A 20,515-nucleotide genomic window follows, 5' to 3' on the forward strand; every position below is an offset into this window, starting at 1 on the left:
TCATGACAATGGTTTTACCTAATATTTCTTGAGTGAAGCTAATTTTGACTGTTCTATTGGATTACCTCTTCCCTTTGGCTAAGAGGAGGGGTATTTCGTAAGAGAGCTGATGATTAAAATATTTATGTTCTATCTTAGCCTATCTGTGGAGAAAGAAGCAGGACAGTCCACTGTGTTTCCTGGAAATTTTAAAATCGGCAGCTAGGAAGACTGAGAAAATCGAGTTAAATCTCTCAGGCTGGTCTGTGGAGGTGCAACCAGTTGGAATTCCTTCTGGAAGTGCAAGGTGAGGCTCAAGGTTCCCAAGTTGCTGGATGGAAGACCGAAAAGCGGTATAGCCTGCTTAATAAAAACCAAAGTAGTGCATGTTGGGCAGAAAGAAACCTGCTTCTCAGATTAACTAAAATAGTTATTAACAACTGGTTAGTTTCTAAATTTTTAATAACTTCATTTTCTTCTCTCTCCTGATATAAGTAAAATACCTGCTGTGAAAGAAGCAAACGAATGCAAATGTTGTGAACCCAACTGTTACTAGTCTCACTAAAATTTTGATCTTGGAAAGAACACGCCTCCACTGGACAAGTCGTTTTGTTCTTCTGGGAAGGAATTAATACATGGGATGAAAGGAGGGTCAATGGACAGCTACCACTACCTAAATCCCTTAGCTTTAAGTGGGAGTAATTGACATAGCTGCCCGCAAGCCCACCTGTGCTTTAAAACGAGTAAAAGGAGGGGGTTACAGGGATGACGGGAGCCTAGGAGAGAAAGGGGCGAAAAGCAAAAACGAAATGATTCTAAGGAAGGATAGGGGCGGCTGCTCCACTGCCCCGGCACAGGTATCAAACGACTGGAAATGCATAATGTGAAAAGTGCTTTTCTACGTGGAAATCAGCGGTGGAGCCGATTCTTCTACGTTCCTCGGAGTAACGGTCAGCCTAGGATTCCACGAGCACTTCACTTGGGTTTCTCTTCTAACCCTCTGCCCTCCTGGAAAAGTGTTACTTTCTACCGACTTCATATGTCAGAGAAACAAACCTCCTTCGACTTGAGGAGCTTCTAAAACGCTTTACTTCCCTGAAAAGTGAAAACAGGTGAGACCGAAACAAGCACTTTTGTCCGGAGTCTGAAATACAGAAAAAGCAGCAGCTGGGCTTCCCTGGTGGCGCAGTGGTTGAGAGTCCGCCTGCCGATGCAGGGGACGCGGGTTCGTGCCCCGGTCCGGGAAGATCCCACATGCTGCGGAGCGGCTGTGCCCGTGAGCCATGGCCGCTGAGCCTGCGCGTCCGGAGCCTGTGCTCCGCAACGGGAGAGGCCACAGCAGTAAGAGGCCCGCGTACCGCAAAAAAAACCCCCAAAAAACAACAACAACAAAACAAACCAGCTTCACCACCTGTACTCAATCCGACGTTCTCTGCCACACCTGGGGCGGAAGGGGCGGAGACTCCTCTTGCGTCATAAGCCAGCGCCGGAAGTTGGCTGCCATACAGCGGCGAGGCGTAATCTGTTCGGAGAAGCGGGGAAGTTTCTCCGTGTTACGTGGGTAGGTAATTGGCGGATTGTGGGGGTGGGTATTTGGGCCAAAACTGGAAAGACGCTAGGGGCTAAACAGGTTTGGTGTGGGGTTAGAGTCGGGAGAGACTGGGGATAGAGTCGATGCTGTTAGGCCTTTGCCTCTTCAGCTGTTGGGTTGTTTGCCTCTTTAGCTGTTGGCGTTTTAGCTGTTGGGAGTTATTTCTTTGTTCTTCCCTTATCTTCGGTTCGCACGTTCTCCTGTTGAGGGATACAGTTTTTTGGCAATCTCTTGCTAAAGTTTGGAACTTGTGTTAAATGAAGACGCGAGCTTTGCAGTCAGATCTAAATCTCTGACTCTTAACAGATGAATAATCCTGCCCAAATTAACTTCTTTAAACCCCAGTTCCTTCATCTGTAAAATAAGAGTAATACCTCCTAGAATTGTGGTAAAGATTATAATGAAATGGCATGCATAATTGAAATGACATATGTAAAGTGTTTATTATTGTGTCCAGTTTGGGGGTAAATGCACAATACGTTGTTTTTTTGTTTCGTTCTTTAGACCCACCTATAGGGTTTGAAAAAAGCACAGATTAGGAATTGGGACCTTTTTAGCTTTCTCCGAGAAACATGAGGCCTGGTTAGATTTGTGAGGATGCCATTTGAGATATTAAATATTTGAGTCTGTGATTTCAGGGACAACAATGGACACCCAGAAGGACGTTCAACCCCCAAAGCAGCAGCCAATGATATATATCTGTGGAGGTAAGAGTAACACAAAAGTAAGAGTATTTCACCTCGGTTTTAAAAAAATTATTGCATTTATCTTTGGCTTAAATGAGTCATCTTTAAAGTTAGAAAGCAGAACAACTTTAACAATCTTAAAAAAAATCCTCTTATTAAGATTTCATTTTCTTTCCTAGGAAAAATGCATTGTCTGCCACTCTTTTTTTCTTTCTCCCTTAGTATGTTGGTAATGGCAACATACCCTTGAGACTGAGTATACTATATTTTAGTGCTTTGGGTGAAAAGTATGGTTAAGATAATTTGCTCGTCTGTAATATTTCTCTTTTAGGCATTGAATAAACGTGTTTTGTTTCTAGAATGTCACACAGAAAATGAAATAAAATCAAGGGATCCAATTCGTTGCAGAGAATGTGGATACAGAATAATGTACAAGAAAAGGACTAAAAGACGTATCCTTCTAACTAAGCTTTATGACTATGAGATAAGAGGAAGTGAAAAATAATGCATGGTTTGATAGTCAAAGACTAATTTCTGGTAAAAATGGTAACAACTTGGATTGCTTACCAAAAAAACAAAAGCCATGATTAGCATTTTCATGGACCAGTACTCCAGGGTATAGACATATACTAAATAATCTAAATACTAGTTGATTTGGGCTTTCATAAGTGTATTTTTTCAGGGATTCTGTATGTAAGTACTCATTCTTGAGCTTCAGTTTATGGGCAAACTAAATGATACAAGGAGAAATACAGATATTGAGTTTGTATGCTACCTAATGGAATAAGTGAGGCTTACAAATTAGCTGAAAGACTGAGAGTAAATTGTTATATAATAACTACCAGTGTTTTTTAGATCACTAAATTATCACTTTTAACACTGCTTTAGTGTTTCTTGGTGCATTGGTCTCTAGTGTTTAGTGTTTCTTGGTGCATTGGTCTCTTGTATCATGGGGGGGGCTAATAATTAAAAGAGTTTATTTTTTTAGTTCATTTCTAATTATCATAGTAAATAGTGAACTTCATTCTTTTGTGCATTTTAGATTAAATAACTAGCTTATTGCAAAGAGAAAGTGACTTGGAAGTATTAAATTTTTAATATAATTTTGAAGTACTTATTTTGTCCTTAACTCAGTTTTTGTATAGTGGTGGTTTTTGATGCTCGATGAAAGATGAAATACAGAGGAATGTCTTCATTTGGATTTGGATTTGCTGTTAATGTTGTCATATAGCTTTTGATTAGTGTACTTTATGAATACAACTATATACACATGATTTCATTTTAAAAACCATATTGTATTTAGGTATCTATTAATAGCTTATATAAAGATATTTTTGTTCAGTTACATGGTTTGTAATTTAATTTTATCGTATATGTAATCTGACACACAATGAAGGTTAAAAGTGATTCCCCAAACTACACTTCAATCAAAACCTAGAATCATCTGGGGCCCTTGTTAAAAATGAAGTTTGCTAGGGCCCTTTAAAGGTCTGATTAAGTAAGTTCCTAGGAAACCACTGTTTTACATCACCAATTGTTTGTAAACTCTCCAGCCTCATTTTGTATAGAGTATACCAGCGCACTTACTATCAGTGTGCATACCTCATTTTGAGTTATAATTTATTTGTTAACTTGGCATAGGCCTTTCTGTATTTGTATATAATGCTTGACTGTTTTTTAAATCTTTGGCAAGGGAAAAGAAACTTTAATGATTGCTTTCTCTAAGGCAAAATCAACCCCAAGTAAAGTGGATGAAGCAGACTATTAAGGCAGGTGCAGTTTCCCAGGTGTAATCATTCATTAAGGTAAAAAACTCTGCTTTCAGGATATAGAAAAAATAGGAGTTGGTTTACACTAAATTGGATGAATGTTTAAAGCTTTCGCCTTGATAGGGATATGGATGCTCAGATACTCCATCTGTTCCAGGATTCGATTAGATATATTTCAACTTTGTTAATAGTTTTGTGTGTCTTGCACATTGAAAGTATCAACTGTGCAACTGTGCCGTTTAAAAAAGAAAACAAAACATTGTTTCTACTACCATCCTCACATATTAAGTTCTGTAAATTTATCATGTGCTATACAAAGTACTACCATACTCAAGATTTTTAAAGAATGCTTCCTTGGTCCAGGTTTTCCTGGACTGTGGCTTTCATAATTTTGTAATTCTGCCATGTTCCTTTTTTTTTTTTGTGCTATGCGGGCCTCTCACTGTTGTGGCCTCTCCCGTTGCGGAGCGCAGGCTCACTGGCCATGGCTCACAGGCGCAGCCGCTCCGCGGCACGTGGGATCTTCCCAGACCAGGGCACGAACCCATGTCCCCTGCATCGGCAGGCAGACTCTCAACCACTGCGCCACCAGGGAAGCCCTGCCATGTTCCTTCTTGAGCTGGTCCTTTTTGTACAAGAGTCCCAATAAATATCTCTTTATGACAGCCTCCTAAACCACAACTCATTGGGTAATGTTGCTCTTAACTATTCTAATTTCATCATAGCTCCTTTGTGTATCAATAGTTTAATTGAATACTGTTATTTGGTTAACTAGACAGTGGTTTAATGGGAAAAGTATTAACCACTGGAACTCAAGACCATCGTTTCAGTTACCTCTTCGTGTCCCCATCATCTATAAAATGGATGTAATTTTACCTCTTGCCTACCTGGATAGTTTTAGGAAAAGGTAAAATAGATATAAAATTGCTTTTAAAAGATCCTTTTGAATAGTACTCTATAAATATAAAAATCAGTAAATCTGAGCTTGAAGCTAATACATAACTTGTCCCCTACTAAACTGCTTACCAATGGCTGTAGACACGCAGGTCCATCAAAAATATCAATACATGGAAATTGGTTCAAATCCAGCGCTGCTACTCAATTACTGGCCAGTTTATTTCTTTTGACTTCAGCTTGTCAAAGTCAAGGAATTAATGATAGTTCAGTGCTTTTAGACTCTGAAGCTATCTTCAGAGATTGAAGTTAATGACATTCAAAACTAGTAGATGAAATCATAAATGACCAATTTTAAGAAGATTAAAATATCACATAAAGTGAGAAAGTGTAAACTGAGAACACGTAAAAACAAGTTGCCTCCTTACGTGTACAAATACATGCACATCCATCCACCCTCCACCCTCTGTCCAGACTTAAAAGATTACTGGGTCTGTTCTGTGGGAACGGACAATATAGGGACGGGATGGTGGGAAGCCAGTTAGGGGCCACCTGTAAAAGTTCAGGCTAAGAGTAATGGTGGCTGGGCCAGGGTAGGCGTAGAGGGAGTGAGAAGTAGCTGGTTGTGAGATATGTTTTGAAGTTGAATAGGACTTGTGAATTCGTTAGTACTTAGGAGCACAGTAAACAGTATGGACTTCGGCAAAAGGCTTTGGGTCCGTATTCCCAGAGTGTCCCTTGTTCTGTGTCAGTGACTACCAAGATTCACTTTCCTTATTTGTAAAATGGGCATGAAATAATAGCACCTATGTCAAAGGTTTGCTGCAAGATAAAATTAAATACTCCATAAAAACTCTTAATCTAATAACTGTTAACACCATTACAGAAAGTATTAGCATTTTCTGCACAGGTGCTTGTATCAGTCTTAGGATTAGTCTCAGTTACTGGTCTTGCTGTTTTCCATACTCTTTAGCTTGCTCATTGTAGAGTCCTAACCGCTGGACCACTAGGGAATTCCCAGCTTGCTCATTGTAAAATAGAAATTGCACAGCACTGTCTTGCTGAAAATTCTTAGTAGCTTCCCATTTTGATAAAACGAAAACTATTGGGAATAGTATATTTGGGAATAGTATAGACTCCTTTCCTGCCTCTGTCACCACTTCAGCCCACCTCTCAATCTTGGTTTTAAGGAGATGTTTGCAGTTCCTTAAGCAGATAACGGACCTTTTTACCTGTGCTCCTGCCTTTCTCTCTGCCTGAAATGACCTGTCTTGTGTTCTTCCCCAGTGTCAGAATGTCATCTAGTTTTCTGTATTATTGTGGGGAAGTCCAAAACTATTCTTCCTAATGCTTTGTATGTGACCTGTTTTCGCTCTAGAAACTTAGAATTTTCTTTGCCAGTGTCCTGAAATTTTGCAGTTTGTGCCTTGGTATGGGTCTGTTTTCCTTCCCTGTTTTGGTCACTTGGTGGGTGCTTTCAGTCTGGAAACTCAAGCTCTTCAATTCTGGAAATTTTTCTTGAATTGATAACCTCCTACCCTCAGTATTCTCTCTAGATCTTTTAAATCTAATATTAGACCTAACTTTTTCATCTTTTTCGATTTCCTTTTTTTTCTTTATCTGCTCTGTGAAAGATTTCTTCAACTTTACTTTCTAATCCATCTATTAATTATTGGACGCAATGTCTTTATGAAGATGATAGTGGTAATTTTCATTTGCCTGCATAGTCCATTTCCTTTGAGTTAGTTTTTATCCTGCTTGTTTATTCAGCATAATTGTATATGTACATAATTGTAACCAGAAAAAAAACAAAGTGTGCGTGAAAAGAAAATTACAGGGCACGTGGAATTGCAACTCTTATTTCTCGGCTAACGTTCTTCTGTTCGGGTGAAGTTGGGTCTGCAAGGCCAATCAGCCGAATGGCAAACCGGAGACTAGCCTGTCATCACGCAGACGCCCTAATCCCCGCCCCCGGCGGTCCGCCGCAAGCCCTCTGGTGCCGGAGTGGGGTGAGTGGGGCGGGGCGACACGCTCCTCCTTGGTTACGAGCCGCGCGACTGGTGGTGTGTGGCTGCGGCTTCCGCAAGGCTTGGGGTCTGAACCAGGTGAGTATCTGCAGGCCAGGAGTAAACTACGTCTCTCCATCGCAATCCCTTCCTCTGGGAGCCGGGGTGGAAGACGGACCCGGAGGAGCAAATGCACTATCGGACTGCAGTTGGAGGGATGTCCTTGTCGGCCGGGGCAACAGCCTGGGGGCCTTCTGTTTCTCGGGGCTGACGGTGGCGGATGTTGGGGCAGAGCGGCAACGCGGAGGTGGTGGTGCGGCGGGGAGGTTCCCGGGCTCTGGCGGCGACCACCGGTCCTTGTGAACAAAGCAGAGGAATGGGGAGAAGTTTCGTAGAGTCCTTAAGTGCCCCTTGACCGTTGCGGGTTGGCTGTAGAGCTCCCGGATCTCAGGCAGTCCCTGACCCGCGCTGTACATAGAAACCGTTGCTACTGCTGGAGGATGCCGTTTCCTTCCGGTCTCTGGCTGCAGGTGGCGCCCAGCCCTGTGGATGCTGGAAAGAACGTGCCTAGGTGGAAGAAAACCATTTTTCGTGTTACTAGCCCATTGCAGTTTGTGCTGGAGGTATTACTGATATACTGATTAGGAAATATGGGAAATGGATGTGGATTAGGACGGTGGAGAAGAAATTAACGCCAATTAGGACCAAAGTTTTTTCTAATCAGAGGCAAAGAAATTGCAAACAGATGTGGAAGAGTTCTAAATAGAGCAAAGTATTGTATGACTTGTTTTTTGGAGTTTGAGAGTTAACGTTTTGTGGTCTTGAGAATCTCTCCTACCCACCCCCATCCCCCCAAGTGGTAGTTTTCCAAAAGGATTCTCAGAAACGTTGAAACAGTTCAGAATAAAATTCGCTTGATTAGGTAAGAGGTGTCTTTATCATTTCAAATGTTTTTCACCACATTTTATTCAAATCATAAAATCTCAGGGGCTTCAGGATTCCATTGGCAGGCAGATTCTTAACCACCACGCCACCAGGGAAGTCGGTATATAGTAATTTAGCCCGATGAATGTTAACTGTTCTTATCAGGGAGAGAGAATTTACAATGAGTAGCTTCCTCCTTAGAAGAAATACTCCATCTCCTTTTCTGTAGAAATGAAAAATAAATATTACAGAAGTACCTAGATGGTTCCTACTATCCAAATTGAGTATTAATGTATATATTAGATTCATAACTATTTTCCTACACTATATTTCAGCCATGACTGCCAAAGATTATCCATCATTGTGGGGCTTTGGAACAACAAAAACATTTAAAATACCTGTTGAACATTTGGATTTCAAGTATATTGAAAAATGTTCAGATGTTAAACACTTGGAAAAAATTCTTTGTGTGCTCAGGTAAGCGTTTAAAAATCATATCATGTTTCAGTTTGCCAATTTTAATTGTTGACTTCTAAAATTCAAAGCTACATTAGAAATTTTGGAGCAGATTTTCCAATATTGAAATTGTTGTTTTTGTCCATGTTAGGTTCCAAAATAGTGGTTTCAATCCTGTGGTTAGTTTGGCGGGTTCTGGCTAGATCTACTTCCAGCACAAGACTTAGGCTAATTAGTATCCAAGAGGGCATTTTTCTTGCTTCCTGGCACTTTCTAGGAACCGGTAAAGCAGCCGTTAGGAGGCACCTGCGTATGCTGATAAAGTGCTTTGGCACTCTCCCACTTCACACTATCTGCCAGCAAAGGTGGGTGACTCACTGGGAGCCGTCGCATGGGGGATGGGATGGGGGGGACCCCAGAAGTCAGGAAATCAAGGCCTTTTCTGGGTAAGAGCCCTGTGGCTGTGATTGTCAAACTTTAATATTTGCCAAACATGGTTGTTAGAAAATGGAAATTTGAGGGCCCCACTCCTAGAAATTCTGCTTCAGGAAATCATGAGTGGAGCCCAGGAACGTGTTTTTAACGAGCACACTGGCTGATCATGCGGGTGGTCAAGGGAACTCTACAGGAAACACTGCCCTGTGGCCTACCAACCTGTGCCACCTGTTTGGGGTTTTTTGAGGGTTTTTCATTTGGAGGATCGCCTCATTACTGCAGAAGCACTTATGAGCACAAACTGCCCATTTCCGGGACATCAGTAGTATTCCTTTTGCTCGGCAGTGGTTCTCTCTTTTCTTTTCTCTGATGCCCTTCCTTACTGCTGTGTCCTTTCCTTATTCTTTCTTTTTTTCCTTTTTCCTTCTTATCACCTTTAGCCTCCTGTCCTTCCTAAGCATCTCTGCTTGTCCCCAGCCAGTGTTGATGTAATAGCCTCATCATATCATTGTTTTCCCTCTCGCTTTTCTCAACATATAAGAACGTTTTCATTTTTATTTGATTAAAGACTAAAAGAAAATGCGAAGTTTATTGGGATGAAAGAGTTTGAAAGACATTTTACGAATAGCCTAATTAAATTGTATTGACTTGGGATTATGTTTTTAATTTACTTTGAAAATGGGATTTATTTTTATTTTTCTAAAAATTTAGAAGTAAACAGATTCACAAGAAATGGGGAAAAGATTGATTTTCCTTAAAAAAAAAAAAGCAAAAGAGAACGCATGTCTCTGTATAACTAAGGAAGGAATTCTGTTCCTTGAGTGGTTGAATTTAGAGGTGTGTTGTTCTAAACTGTTCTTCTGCCATTTTCTTCCTATCCCTTTGGGGGGAAAAAGAAAATGAGCTAGAACAGTAACTCCTCATTGGAAAGTAAGTCCAAAGTCTCACTCTTTGCCTGTCTCTAATAATGAATCTCCATTTATAAGTTTAAAATTACCTTATATGCAAAATGAATATATGTGTGCTAAAGAGGAGAGAAAATGTTACCTATTCAACTTTTAAAGTGTGTGATGGAAATTGATGTCTTCTTTGGAGCTCCTTTTTCCCCCTTCATCGCCATACTCCATAGATTAGCATGTGAAAGTGGAGGTTGCTCTAATTGAGGACGGTGAGGGGAAGGCAGCAGCTCAGCCTTCATCCTCGTTAGGGGCAGACTGTGAGATCTCTGTGGAACCCCTGGGCTCCATGGAACCCAGCTTGCAAACCACTGGTCTATATGATCTCTAAATGAAGTGGTAACTCTAAAATTCTGAATTTTTTAAAAGGTCTGGTGAGGAAGGATATTATCCTGAACTTACTGAATTTTGTGAAAAGCGCCTTTCAGGCTTGGCTCCTGGAAGTAGAGCTTTGAGGAGAGAGAAACCTGCAGCGACAGCAGCCAGTTTCACAGCAGAAGAATGGGAAAAAATTGACGGTGATATAAAGGTATAGAGTAACATCACTTTTTGTGACATTGTCGTGGATATATATCTACTTTACTTATCTGAAATCCTAGGCTTCCTTTTTTTGTCAGTAAAGGGCTTTTAGTAGTAATTACTTAGGTGGTACTGGTTGCTTCTTACACCGAGGAGAATATTGTGAATGTGTGTGTGTGTGTGCGTGCATGTGTGTATGTCTGTGGATTTGTTGGTGGAGGGTGGGGAGGGCATGCTCATGTATTTTATTTATTTATTTTTTTAACATAAATTTATTTATTTATTTGTTTTTGGCTGAGTTGGATGTTTGTTGCTGTGCGCAGGCTTTCTCTAGTTGCAGTGAGCTGGGACTACTCTTCGTTGCAGTGTGCGAGCTTCTCATTGCAGTGGCTTCTCTTGTTGCAGTGCGGGGACTCTGGGCGTGCGGGCTTCAGTATTTGTGGCACATGGGTTCAGTAGTTGTGGCTCGCGGGCTCTAGAGCGCAGGCTCGGTAGTTGTGGCGCATAGGCTTAGTTGCTTTGCGGCATGTGGGATCTTCCCGGACCAGGAATTGAGCCCGTGTCCCCTGCATTGGCAGGCACATCCTTAACCACTGCACCACCAGGGAAGCCCTGCACATGTATTTTAAATGACTGAATAATATCCCATCCTATGAAAGGAACATAATTCAGTCAGCATCTATAAATAGTGTTACGTTTGTTCATAATTTTTTTGTACCATTCTGGTTGTTTCCTCGGGATAAGTTATTAGAATTCAAATTACTTGATCAAAGGCTCTAAATATTTTTAAGGCTGTTGAAACACATTTCTGTGTTCTCAGGAAGTTGTACCTTTGTACTCTCCCACCAGCAGTGTGTAAGAATGCTCACTTCAGGTACTCTTCACTGGAAACTGTAATCATTCTTTACATTTTAAAGTCAATTAAACAGTTAAAAAATGATAGTACATAGTGTATTGTTTGTTTACTAGTATCGTTAAATTTTTAAAAATCTGTCACTTGAATTTCATATTTTGTTAATGACCTGTATGTGTCTTTACTGATTTCTTTTAATCAGCTTTATTGTTATTATTCACATTCAATAAAAATTAGCTATTTTATAAAACAAACAAATGTATGCAGCAAAGCAGAAACAGACTCACAGACATAGAGAACAAAATAGTGGTTACCAGTGGGGAGAGGGAGGAAGGAGGGGCAGGATAGGGGTAAGGGATTAAGAGATACAAACTACTGTGTATAAAATAAATAAGCAACAAGGGTGTACAGCACAGGGAAACAGAGCAATTCTTTTGTAATAACTTTAAATGGAGTATAATCTATAAAAATATTTAATCACTATGTTGTATACCTGAAACTAACATAATATTGTATATTAACTATACTTCAATTTTTTAAAAATTAGCGATTTTATGGTAATTTCACTGAGTTTTGACAAACTGCATTTGCTGTGGAATATTTCCATTATCCCTAAAAGTTTTGTTTTGCCCCTTTGCAGTCAGTGCTGACTCCATACCCTGGCTCCGGGCAACTGCTGAACTGCTTCCTATCATTATAGATTTGCCTTTCCTAGACTTTCATATAAATATAATTATATAGTATATCTTCTTTCATGTCTGGGTTCTTTCACTTAGCATGATGCTTTTGAGATTCATCTATGTTGTTGCATGTGTCCACAGTTCATTCCTTTTAATTGCTGAGTAGTAGTGAATTGTATGGATATCTCACAGTTTAACCATTTACCCATTGATGAACAAATGCCAAAATGTTTTCCAAAGTGGCAATCAATCCTGCCAATAATGGATAAAAGTTCCAGTTGCTCTATATTGTGGTCCATACTTAGTATTGTCAGTTTTGTTAATTTTAGCTATTCTATTAGGTATATAGTGGTATCTCATGGTGGTTTTCATTTGCGTTTCTCTAATAACTAATGATGTTGAATGGCTTTTCATGTCCTTATTTGTCATCCATATATCTTCTTTTGTAGAGTGTCTTTAAATCCTTTGCCCATAAAAGAAATAGATTTTTTGTGTTCTTATTGAGTTGTAAAATACACGTCTTTCATGTATTTTACACACAAAGATACATCTTTGCAAATATTTTCTGATATTGTGTGGCTTGCCTTTTCATTTTTTTAACAGTACCTTTGAAAGAGCAAAAGTTTTTACTTTTGATGAAACCGATTTTTCTTTTTATAGTTTGTGCTTTTGTGTCCTATTAAGAAATCTTTGTCTAATTCAAGATCCCTAAATTTTCTCCTATGATTCTTCTAGAAAGTTTATAGTTTTAGCTCTTAGATATATGTCTAAGATCTGTTTCATTTTTTAGACACACACAAATATATACATACATACACATACATATATTTGTACATACTAATATGGATATCCAAAAGTTCACTTGTCATTTAATGAAAGATTATTCTTTCCTCATTGAAATTCTTGGTACCATTATCAAAAATCAACTGACCATGTATGTTTAAGTCTATTTCTGAACTCTCTCTATTCTGTTCATCAATCTAAATGTGTGTCTTTACACCAGTACTCCATTGTCTTCATTACAGTAAGTCTATTTTTTAATTTTAATTTTATCAACATATTGGAGTATAGTTGATTTACAGTGTTGTGTTAGTTTCAGGTGTACAGCAAAGTGATTCAGTTATACATTTTTATATATATTCTTTTTCAGATTCTTTTCCCATATATGCACTAAGTCTTGAAATCAGATAGTGCAAGTCCTCCAACTCTGTTCTTCATTTTCAGAGCTGTTTTGGGTGTTCCAGGTCCTTTGCTCGCGAATTTCTCTCTCTCTCTTATTTTTTTTTTAACCTCTTTATTGGGGTAAAATTGCTTTACAGTGGTGTGTTAGTTTCTGCTTTATTACAAAGTGAATCAGTTATACGTATACATATGTTCCCATATCTCTTCCCTCTTGCATCTCCCTCCCTCCCACACTCCCTATCCCACCCATCCAGGCGGTCACAAAGCACCGAGCTGATCTCCCTGTGCTATGCAGCTGCTTCCCACTAGCTATCTACCTTACGTTTGGTAGTGTATATATGTCCATGCCTCTCTCTCGCTTTGTCACAGCTCACCCCTCCCCCTCCCCATATCCTCAAGTCCGTTCTCTAGTAGGTCTGTGTCTTTATTCCTGTCTTACCCCTCGGTTCTTCATGACATTTTTTTTTTCTTAAATTTCATATATATGTGTTAGCGAACGGTATTTGTCTTTCTCTTTCTGACTTACTTCACTCTGTATGACAGACTCTAGGTCTATCCACCTCATTACAAATAGCTCAATTTCATTTCTCTTTATTGCTGAGTAATACTCCATTGTATATATGTGCCACATCTCCTTTATCCATTCATCCAAAGATGGGCACTTAGGTTGTTTCCATCTCTGGGCTATTGTAAATAGAGCTGCAATGAGCATTTTGGTACATGACTCTTTTTGAATTATGGTTTTCTCAGGGTATATGCCCAGTAGTGGGATTGCTGGGTCATATGTTAGTTCTATTTGTAGTTTCTTAAGGAACCTCCATACTGTTCTCCATAGTGGCTGTACCAATTCACATTCCCACCAGCAGTGCAAGAGTGTTCCCTTTTCTCCACACCCTCTCCAGCATTTATTGTTTCTAGATTTTTTGATGATGGCCATTCTGACTGGTGTAAGATGATATCTCATTGTAGTTTTCATTTACATTACTCTAATGATTAATGATGTTGAGCATTCTTTCATGTGTTTGTTGGCAGTCTGTATATCTTCTTTGGAGAAATGTCTGTTTAGGTCTTCTGCCCATTTTTGGATTGGGTTGTTTGTTTTTTTGTTATTGAGCTGCATGAGCTGCTTGTAAATTTTGGAGATTAATCCTTTGTCAGTTGCTTCATTTGCAAATATTTTCTCCCATTCTGAGGGTTGTCTTTTGGTCTTGTTTATGGTTTCCTTTGCTGTGCAAAATCTTTGAAGTTTCATTAGGTCCCATTTGTTTATTTTTGCTTTTATTTCCATTTCTCTAGGACGTGGGTCAGAAAGGATCTTGCTGTGATTTATGTCATAGAGTGTTCTGCCTATGTTTTCCTCTAAGAGTTTGATAGTTTCTGGTCATATATTAAGGTCTTTAATCCATTTTGAGCTTATTTTTGTGTATGGTGTTAGGGAGTGATCTAATCTCATACTTTTACATGTACCTGTCCAGTTTTCGCAGCACCACTTACTGAAGAGGCTGTCCTTTCTCCACTGTACATTCCTGCCTCCTTTATCAAAGATAAGGTGACCATATGTGCGTGGGTTTATCTCTGAGCTTTCTATCCTGTTCCATTGATCTATCTTTCTGCTTTTGTGCCAGTACCATACTGTCTTGATTACTGTAGCTTTGTAGTATAGTCTGAAGTCAGGGAGCCTGATTCCTCCAGCTCCAGTTTTTTGTTCTCAAGATTGCTTTGGCTATTTGGGGTCTTTTGTGTTTCCATACAAATTGTGAAAATTTTTTTTCTAGTTCTGTGAAAAATGCCAGTGGTAGTTTGATAGGGATTGCATTGAATCTGTAGATTGCATTGGGTAGTAGAGTCATTTTCACAATGTTGATTCTTCCAATCCAAGAACATGGTATATCTCTCCATCTGTATCATCTTTAATTTCTTTCATCAGTGTCTTATAGTTTTCTGCATACAGGTCTTTTGTCTCCTTGGGTAGGTTTATTCCTAGGTATTTTATTCTTTTTCTTGCAGTGGTAAATGGGAGTGTTTTCTTGATTTCACTTTCAGATTTTTCATCATTAATGTATAGAAATGCCAGAGATTTCTGTGCATTAATTTTATATCCTGCAACTTTACCAAATTCATTGATTAACTCTAGTAGTTTTTTGGTAGCATCTTTAGGATTCTCTATGTATAGTATCATGTCATCTGCAAACAGTGACAGCTTTACTTCTTCTTTTCCGATTTGGATTCCTTTTATTTCCTTTTCTTCTCTGATTGCTGTGGCTAAAACTTCCCAAACTATGTTGAATAAGAGTGGTGAGAGTGGGCAACCTTGTCTTGTTCCTGATCTTAGTGGAAATGCTTTCAGTTTTTCACCATTGAGGATGATGTTGGCTGTGGGTTTGTCATATATGGCCTTTATCATATTGAGGAAAGTTCCCTCTATGCCTACTTTCTGCAGGGTTTTTATCATAAATGGGTGTTGAATTTTGTCAAAAGCTTTCTCTGCATCTATTGAGATGATCATATGGTTTTTCTCCTTCAGTGTGTTAATATGGTTTATCACATTGATTGATTTGTGTATATTGAAGAATCCTTGCATTCCTGGAGTAAAACCCACTTGATCATGGTGTATGATCCTTTTAATGTGCTGTGGATTCTGTTTGCTAGTATTTTGTTGAGGATTTTTGCATCTATGTTCATCAGTGATATTGGCCTGTAGTTTTCTTTCTTTGTGACATCCTTGTCTGGTTTTGGTATCAAGGTGATGGTGGCCTCGTAGAATGAATTTGGGAGTGTTCCTCCCTCTGCTATATTTTGGAAGAGTTTGAGAAGGATAGGTGTTAGCTCTTCTCTAAATGTTTGATAGAATTCACCTGTGAAGCCATGTGGTCCTGGGCTTTTGTTTGTTGGAAGATTTTTAATCACAGTTTCAATTACAGTGCTTGTGATTGGTCTGTTCATATTTTCTATTTCTTCCTGATTCAGTCTTGGCAGGTTGTGCATTTCTAAGAATTTGTCCATTTCTTCCAGGTTGTCCATTTTATTGGCATAGAGTTGCTTGTAGTAATCTCTCATGGTCCTTTGTATTTCTGCAGTGTCAGTTGTTACTTCTCCTTTTTCATTTCTAATTCTATTGATTTGAATCTTCTCCCTTTTTTCTTTGATGAGTTTGGCTAATGGTTTATCAATTTTGTTTATCTTCTCAAAGAACCAGGTTTTAGTGATCTTTGCTATCATTTCCTTCATTTCTTTTTCATTTATTTCTGATCTGATTTTTATGATTTCTTTCCTTCTGCTAACTTTGGGGTTTTTTTGTTCTTCTTTCTCTAGTTGCTTTAGGTGCAAGGTTAGGTTGTTTATTCGAGATGTTTCCTGTTTCTTAAGGTGGGCTTGTATTGCTATAAACTTCCCTCTTAGAACTGCTTTTGCTGCTTCCCGTAGGTTTTGGGTCATTGTGTCTCCATTGTCATTTGTTTCTAGGTATTTTTGATTTCCTCTTTGATTTCTTCAGTGATCACTTCGTTATTAAGTAGTGTATTGTTTAGCCTCCATGTGTTTGTATTTTTTACAGATCTTTTCCTGTAATTGATATCTAGTCTCACAGTGTTGTGGTCGCAAAAGATACTTGATACCATATTAATTTTCTTAAAATAACCAAGACTTCATTTGTGACCCAAGATACGATCTATCCTGGAGAATGTTCCATGAGCACTTGAGAAAAATGTGTATTCTGTTTTTTTTGGTTGTAGTGTCCTATAAATATCAATTAAGGCCATCTTGTTTAATGTATCATTTAAAGCTTGTGTTTCCTTATTTATTTTCATTTTGGATGATCTGTTCATTGGTGAAAGTGGGTTGTTAAAATCCCCTTCTATGAATGTGTTACTGTCGATTTCCCCTTTTATGGCTGTTAGCATTTGCCTTATGTATTGAGGTGCTCCTATGTTGGGTGCCTAAATATTTACAATTGTTATATCTTCTTGGATCGATCCCTTGATCATTATGTAGTGTTCTTTTTTGTCCCTTGTAATAGTCTTTATTTTAAAGTCTATTTTGTCTGATATGAAATTGCTACTCCAGCTTTCTTTTGGTTTCCATTTGCATGGAATATCTTTTCCCATCCCCTTACTTTCAGTCTGTATGTGTCTCTAGGTCTGAAGTGGATCTCTTGTAGACAGCATATATATGGGTCTTGTTTTTGTATCCATTCAGCCAATCTGTGTCTTTTGGTGGGAGCATTTAGTCCATTTACATTTAAGGTAATTATCGATATGTATGTTCCTATTCCCATTTTCTAAATTGTTTTGCGTTCGTTATTGTAAGTCTTTTCCTTCTCTTGTGTTTCTTGCCTAGAGAAGTTCCTTTAGCATTTGTTGCAAAGCTGGTTTGGTGGTGCTGAACTCTCTCAACTTTTGCTTGTCTGTAAAGGTTTTAATTTCTCCATCAAATCTGAATGAGATCCTTGCTGGGTAGAGTAATCTTGGTTGCAGGTTTTTCCCTTTCATCACTTTAGATATGTCCTGCCACTCCCTCTGGCTTGCAGAGTTTCTGCTGAAAGATCAGCTGTTAACTTTATGGGGATTCCCTTGTGTGTTATTTGTTGTTTTTCCCTTGCTGCTTTTAATATGCGTTCTTTGTATTTAATTTTTGACAGTTTGATTAATATGTGTCTTGGCGTATTTCTCCTTGGATTTATCCTGTATGGGACTCTCTGTGCTTCCTGGACTTGATTAACTATTTCCTTTCCCCTATTAGGGAAGTTTTCAACTATAATCTCTTCAAATATTTTTCTCAGTCCCTTTCTTTTTCTCTTCTTCTTCTGGAACCCCTATAATTCGAATGTCGGTGCGTTTAATGTTGTCCCAGAGGTCTCTGAGACGGTCCTGAGTTCTTTTTATTCTGCTTTCTTTATTCTGCTTTGCAGTAGTTATTTCCACTATTTTATCTTCCAGGTCACTTATCCTATCTTCTGTCTCAGTTATTCTGCTATTGATCCCATCTAGAGTATTTTTCATTTCATTTATTGTGTTGTTCATTGTTGTTTGTTTCATCTTTAGTTCTTCTAGGTCCTTGTTAAATGTTTCTTGCATTTTGTCTATTCTGTTTCCAAGATTTTGGATCATCTTTACTATCATTATTCTGAATTCTTTTTCAGGTAGACTGCCTATTTCCTTTTATTTGTTAGGTGTGGTGGGTTTTTATCTTGCTCCTTCATTTGTGGTGAGTTTTTCTGTCTTCTCATTTTGCTTATCTTACTGTGTTTGGGGTCTCCTTTTTGCAGGCTGCAGGTTCGTCGTTCCCGTTGTTTTTGGTGTCTGTCCCCAGTGGCTAAGGTTGGTTCAGTGTGTTGTGTAGGCTTCCTGGTGGTGGGGACTAGTGCCTGTGTTCTGGTGGATGAGGCTGTATCTTGTCTTTCTGGTGGGTAGGTCCACATCTGGTGGTGTGTTTTGGGGTGTCTGTGGACTTATTATGATTTTAGACAGCCTCTCTGCTAATGGGTGGGGTTGTGTTCCTCTTTTGCTAGTCGTTTGGCATAGGGTGTCCAGCACTGTAGCTTGCTGGTCGTTGAGTGAAGTTGGGTCCTGGCATTGAGATGGAGATCTCTGGGAGATTTTCGCCGTTTGATATTATGTGGAGCTGGGAGGTCTCTTGTTGACCAGTGTCCTGAAGTTGGCTCTCCCACCTCAGAGGCACAGCACTGACTCCTGACTGGAGCACCAAGAGCCTTTCCTCCACACGGCTTTCGCGCCGCCCTAGTCTCGAAGCGCCTCTGCTCCTCAGGCCGGGTCCCTGTGGGAGCTGCTTGCCAATTTCTACAAAATAGCTTGCTTGTATTTGAGTTGGGATTGTGTTGAATTTGTGGATCAATTTTGGAGGAATTGATATCTTAACAACATTGAGATTTCTGATCCATGAACATATATTTTTTCTGTTCATATAGATCTTTAATGAAGCAGTGTCTCATAGTTTTCAGTGTATACTTCTTATTTTTAATGAAATTTATTTCTAAGTATCTAATATATTTTATGCTACTGTAAAAGTTAATGTTTTAATTTAAATTTTTTTGCTCATTCTTAGTCACTTCAGTTATGAAATTTTATTGGTTTATATAAAATTTATTATCTTAACCATTTTTTTTTTTTTGTGGTACGCGGGCCTCTCCCTGTTGTGACTCTCCCGTTGTGGAGTACAGGCTCTGGGTGCGCAGGCTCAGCGGCCATGTCTCACAGGCCTAGCTGCTCCACGGCATGTGGGATGTTCCCGGACCAGGGCACGAACCTGTGTCCCCTGCATCGGCAGGCGGACTCTCAACCACTGCACCACCAGGGAAGCCCCTATCTTAACCATTTTTAAGTGTACAGTTCATTAGTGTTAAGTATATTCATATTGTTGTGCAACCAATCTCAAAAACTTTTTCATCTTCCAAAACTGAAGTTCTCTACCCATTAAATAACAACTCTCCAATCCCACCCCCACCACCAGCCCCTGGCAATCACCATTCTACTTTCTGTTTTATTTATTTTTTGATCCGTTTACATTCTTTTTTATTTTTTTATTGCAGTATGGTTGATTTACAATGTTGTGTCAGCATCAGGTGTACTGCACAGTGATTCAGTTATACATACATATATATCTATCTTTTTTCTGATTCTTTTCCCTTATAGGTTATTACAAAATATTGAGTATAGTTCCCTGTGCTACACAGTAGGTCCTTGTTGATTATTTTATATATAGTAGTATATATATATTAATGCCAAACTCCTAATTTATCCCTCCCCCCCTTCCCTTTTGATAACCGTAAGTTTGTTTTCTATGTCTGTGGGCCTATTTCTGTTTTGTTTATAAGTTCATTTAGATCATTTTTTTTTGGATTCCGTATAAAACAATATCATATGATGTTTGTCTTTCTCTGTCTGGCTTTTCACTTAGTATAATCATCTCTAGTCCATTCATGTTGCTGTAGATGGCATCATTTCATTCTTTTTTATGGCTGAGTAATATTCTGCTGAATAAATATACCACATCTTCCTTATCCATTCACCTGTTGATAGACATTTAGGTTGCTTGCATGTCTTGGCTATTGTAAACAGTGCTGCAATGAACATTGGGGTGCATATATCTTTTCCAATTTCAGTTTTATCCAGATGTATGCTCAGGAGTGGGATTGCAGTATCATATGGTAACTCTATTTTTAGTTTTATAAGGAACCTCTATACTGTTCTCCATAGTGGCTGCACCAATTTACATTCTCACCAACAGTGTAGGAGAGTTCCTTTTTCTCCACACCCTCTCCAACATTTATTATTTGTAGACTTTTTGACGATGGCCATTCTGACAAACGTGAGGTGATACTTCATTGTAGTTTTGATTTGCATTTCTCTAATAATTAGTGACGTTGAGCATCTTTTCATGTGCCTTTTGGCCTTCTGTATGTCTTCTTTGGAGAAATGTCTCTTTAGATCTTCTGCCCATTTTTTTGATTTATATATATATATATATATATATATATATATATATATGTATATATATATATATGAAACTGTATTAGCTGTTTGTATATTTTGGAGATTAATCTTTTGTCATTTGCATCATTTGCAAATAT

The 20,515-nt window shown here is 38.8% G+C and overlaps 2 protein-coding genes across 2 annotated transcripts in view; both read left to right on the top strand.

Moving 5' to 3' along the window:
• Window positions 1-1,465: 1,465 nt before the first annotated feature.
• POLR2K (RNA polymerase II, I and III subunit K) lies at window positions 1,466-3,601 on the top strand. Its single transcript, XM_082859049.1, has 4 exons — window positions 1,466-1,540; window positions 2,209-2,277; window positions 2,616-2,708; window positions 3,402-3,601. The coding sequence occupies exons 2-4, from the start codon at window positions 2,217-2,219 to the stop codon at window positions 3,422-3,424; spliced, it is 177 nt and encodes a 58-aa protein (XP_082715175.1). The 5' UTR covers window positions 1,466-1,540; window positions 2,209-2,216; the 3' UTR covers window positions 3,425-3,601.
• A 3,677-nt stretch (window positions 3,602-7,278) lies between these two features.
• The window catches only part of SPAG1 (sperm associated antigen 1), a 106,023-nt gene continuing 92,786 nt past the window's right edge, over window positions 7,279-20,515 (top strand). The window contains exons 1-3 of the mRNA XM_082859139.1: window positions 7,279-7,548; window positions 8,185-8,326; window positions 10,066-10,225. Of these exons, the coding sequence (XP_082715265.1) occupies window positions 8,187-8,326; window positions 10,066-10,225 (300 nt within the window). The 5' untranslated portion in view covers window positions 7,279-7,548; window positions 8,185-8,186. The remainder of the gene's footprint in view (window positions 7,549-8,184; window positions 8,327-10,065; window positions 10,226-20,515) is intronic.

The sequence above is a fragment of the Leucopleurus acutus genome (genome assembly GCF_964270905.1).
Source record: "Leucopleurus acutus genome assembly, chromosome: 17".
Lineage (NCBI taxonomy): Eukaryota > Metazoa > Chordata > Mammalia > Artiodactyla > Delphinidae > Leucopleurus > Leucopleurus acutus.

Bases quoted from the DNA above. Each gene is read 5' to 3' on its own strand.
- POLR2K (XM_082859049.1), top strand. From the start codon at position 2,217: ATGGACACCCAGAAGGACGTTCAACCCCCAAAGCAGCAGCCAATGATA. The intron at 2,278-2,615 runs GTAAGAGTAACA...TTTTGTTTCTAG, and splicing joins AATGATATATATCTGTGGAG to AATGTCACACAGAAAATGAA. The intron at 2,709-3,401 runs GTATCCTTCTAA...GTTTTTGTATAG, and splicing joins CAAGAAAAGGACTAAAAGAC to TGGTGGTTTTTGATGCTCGA.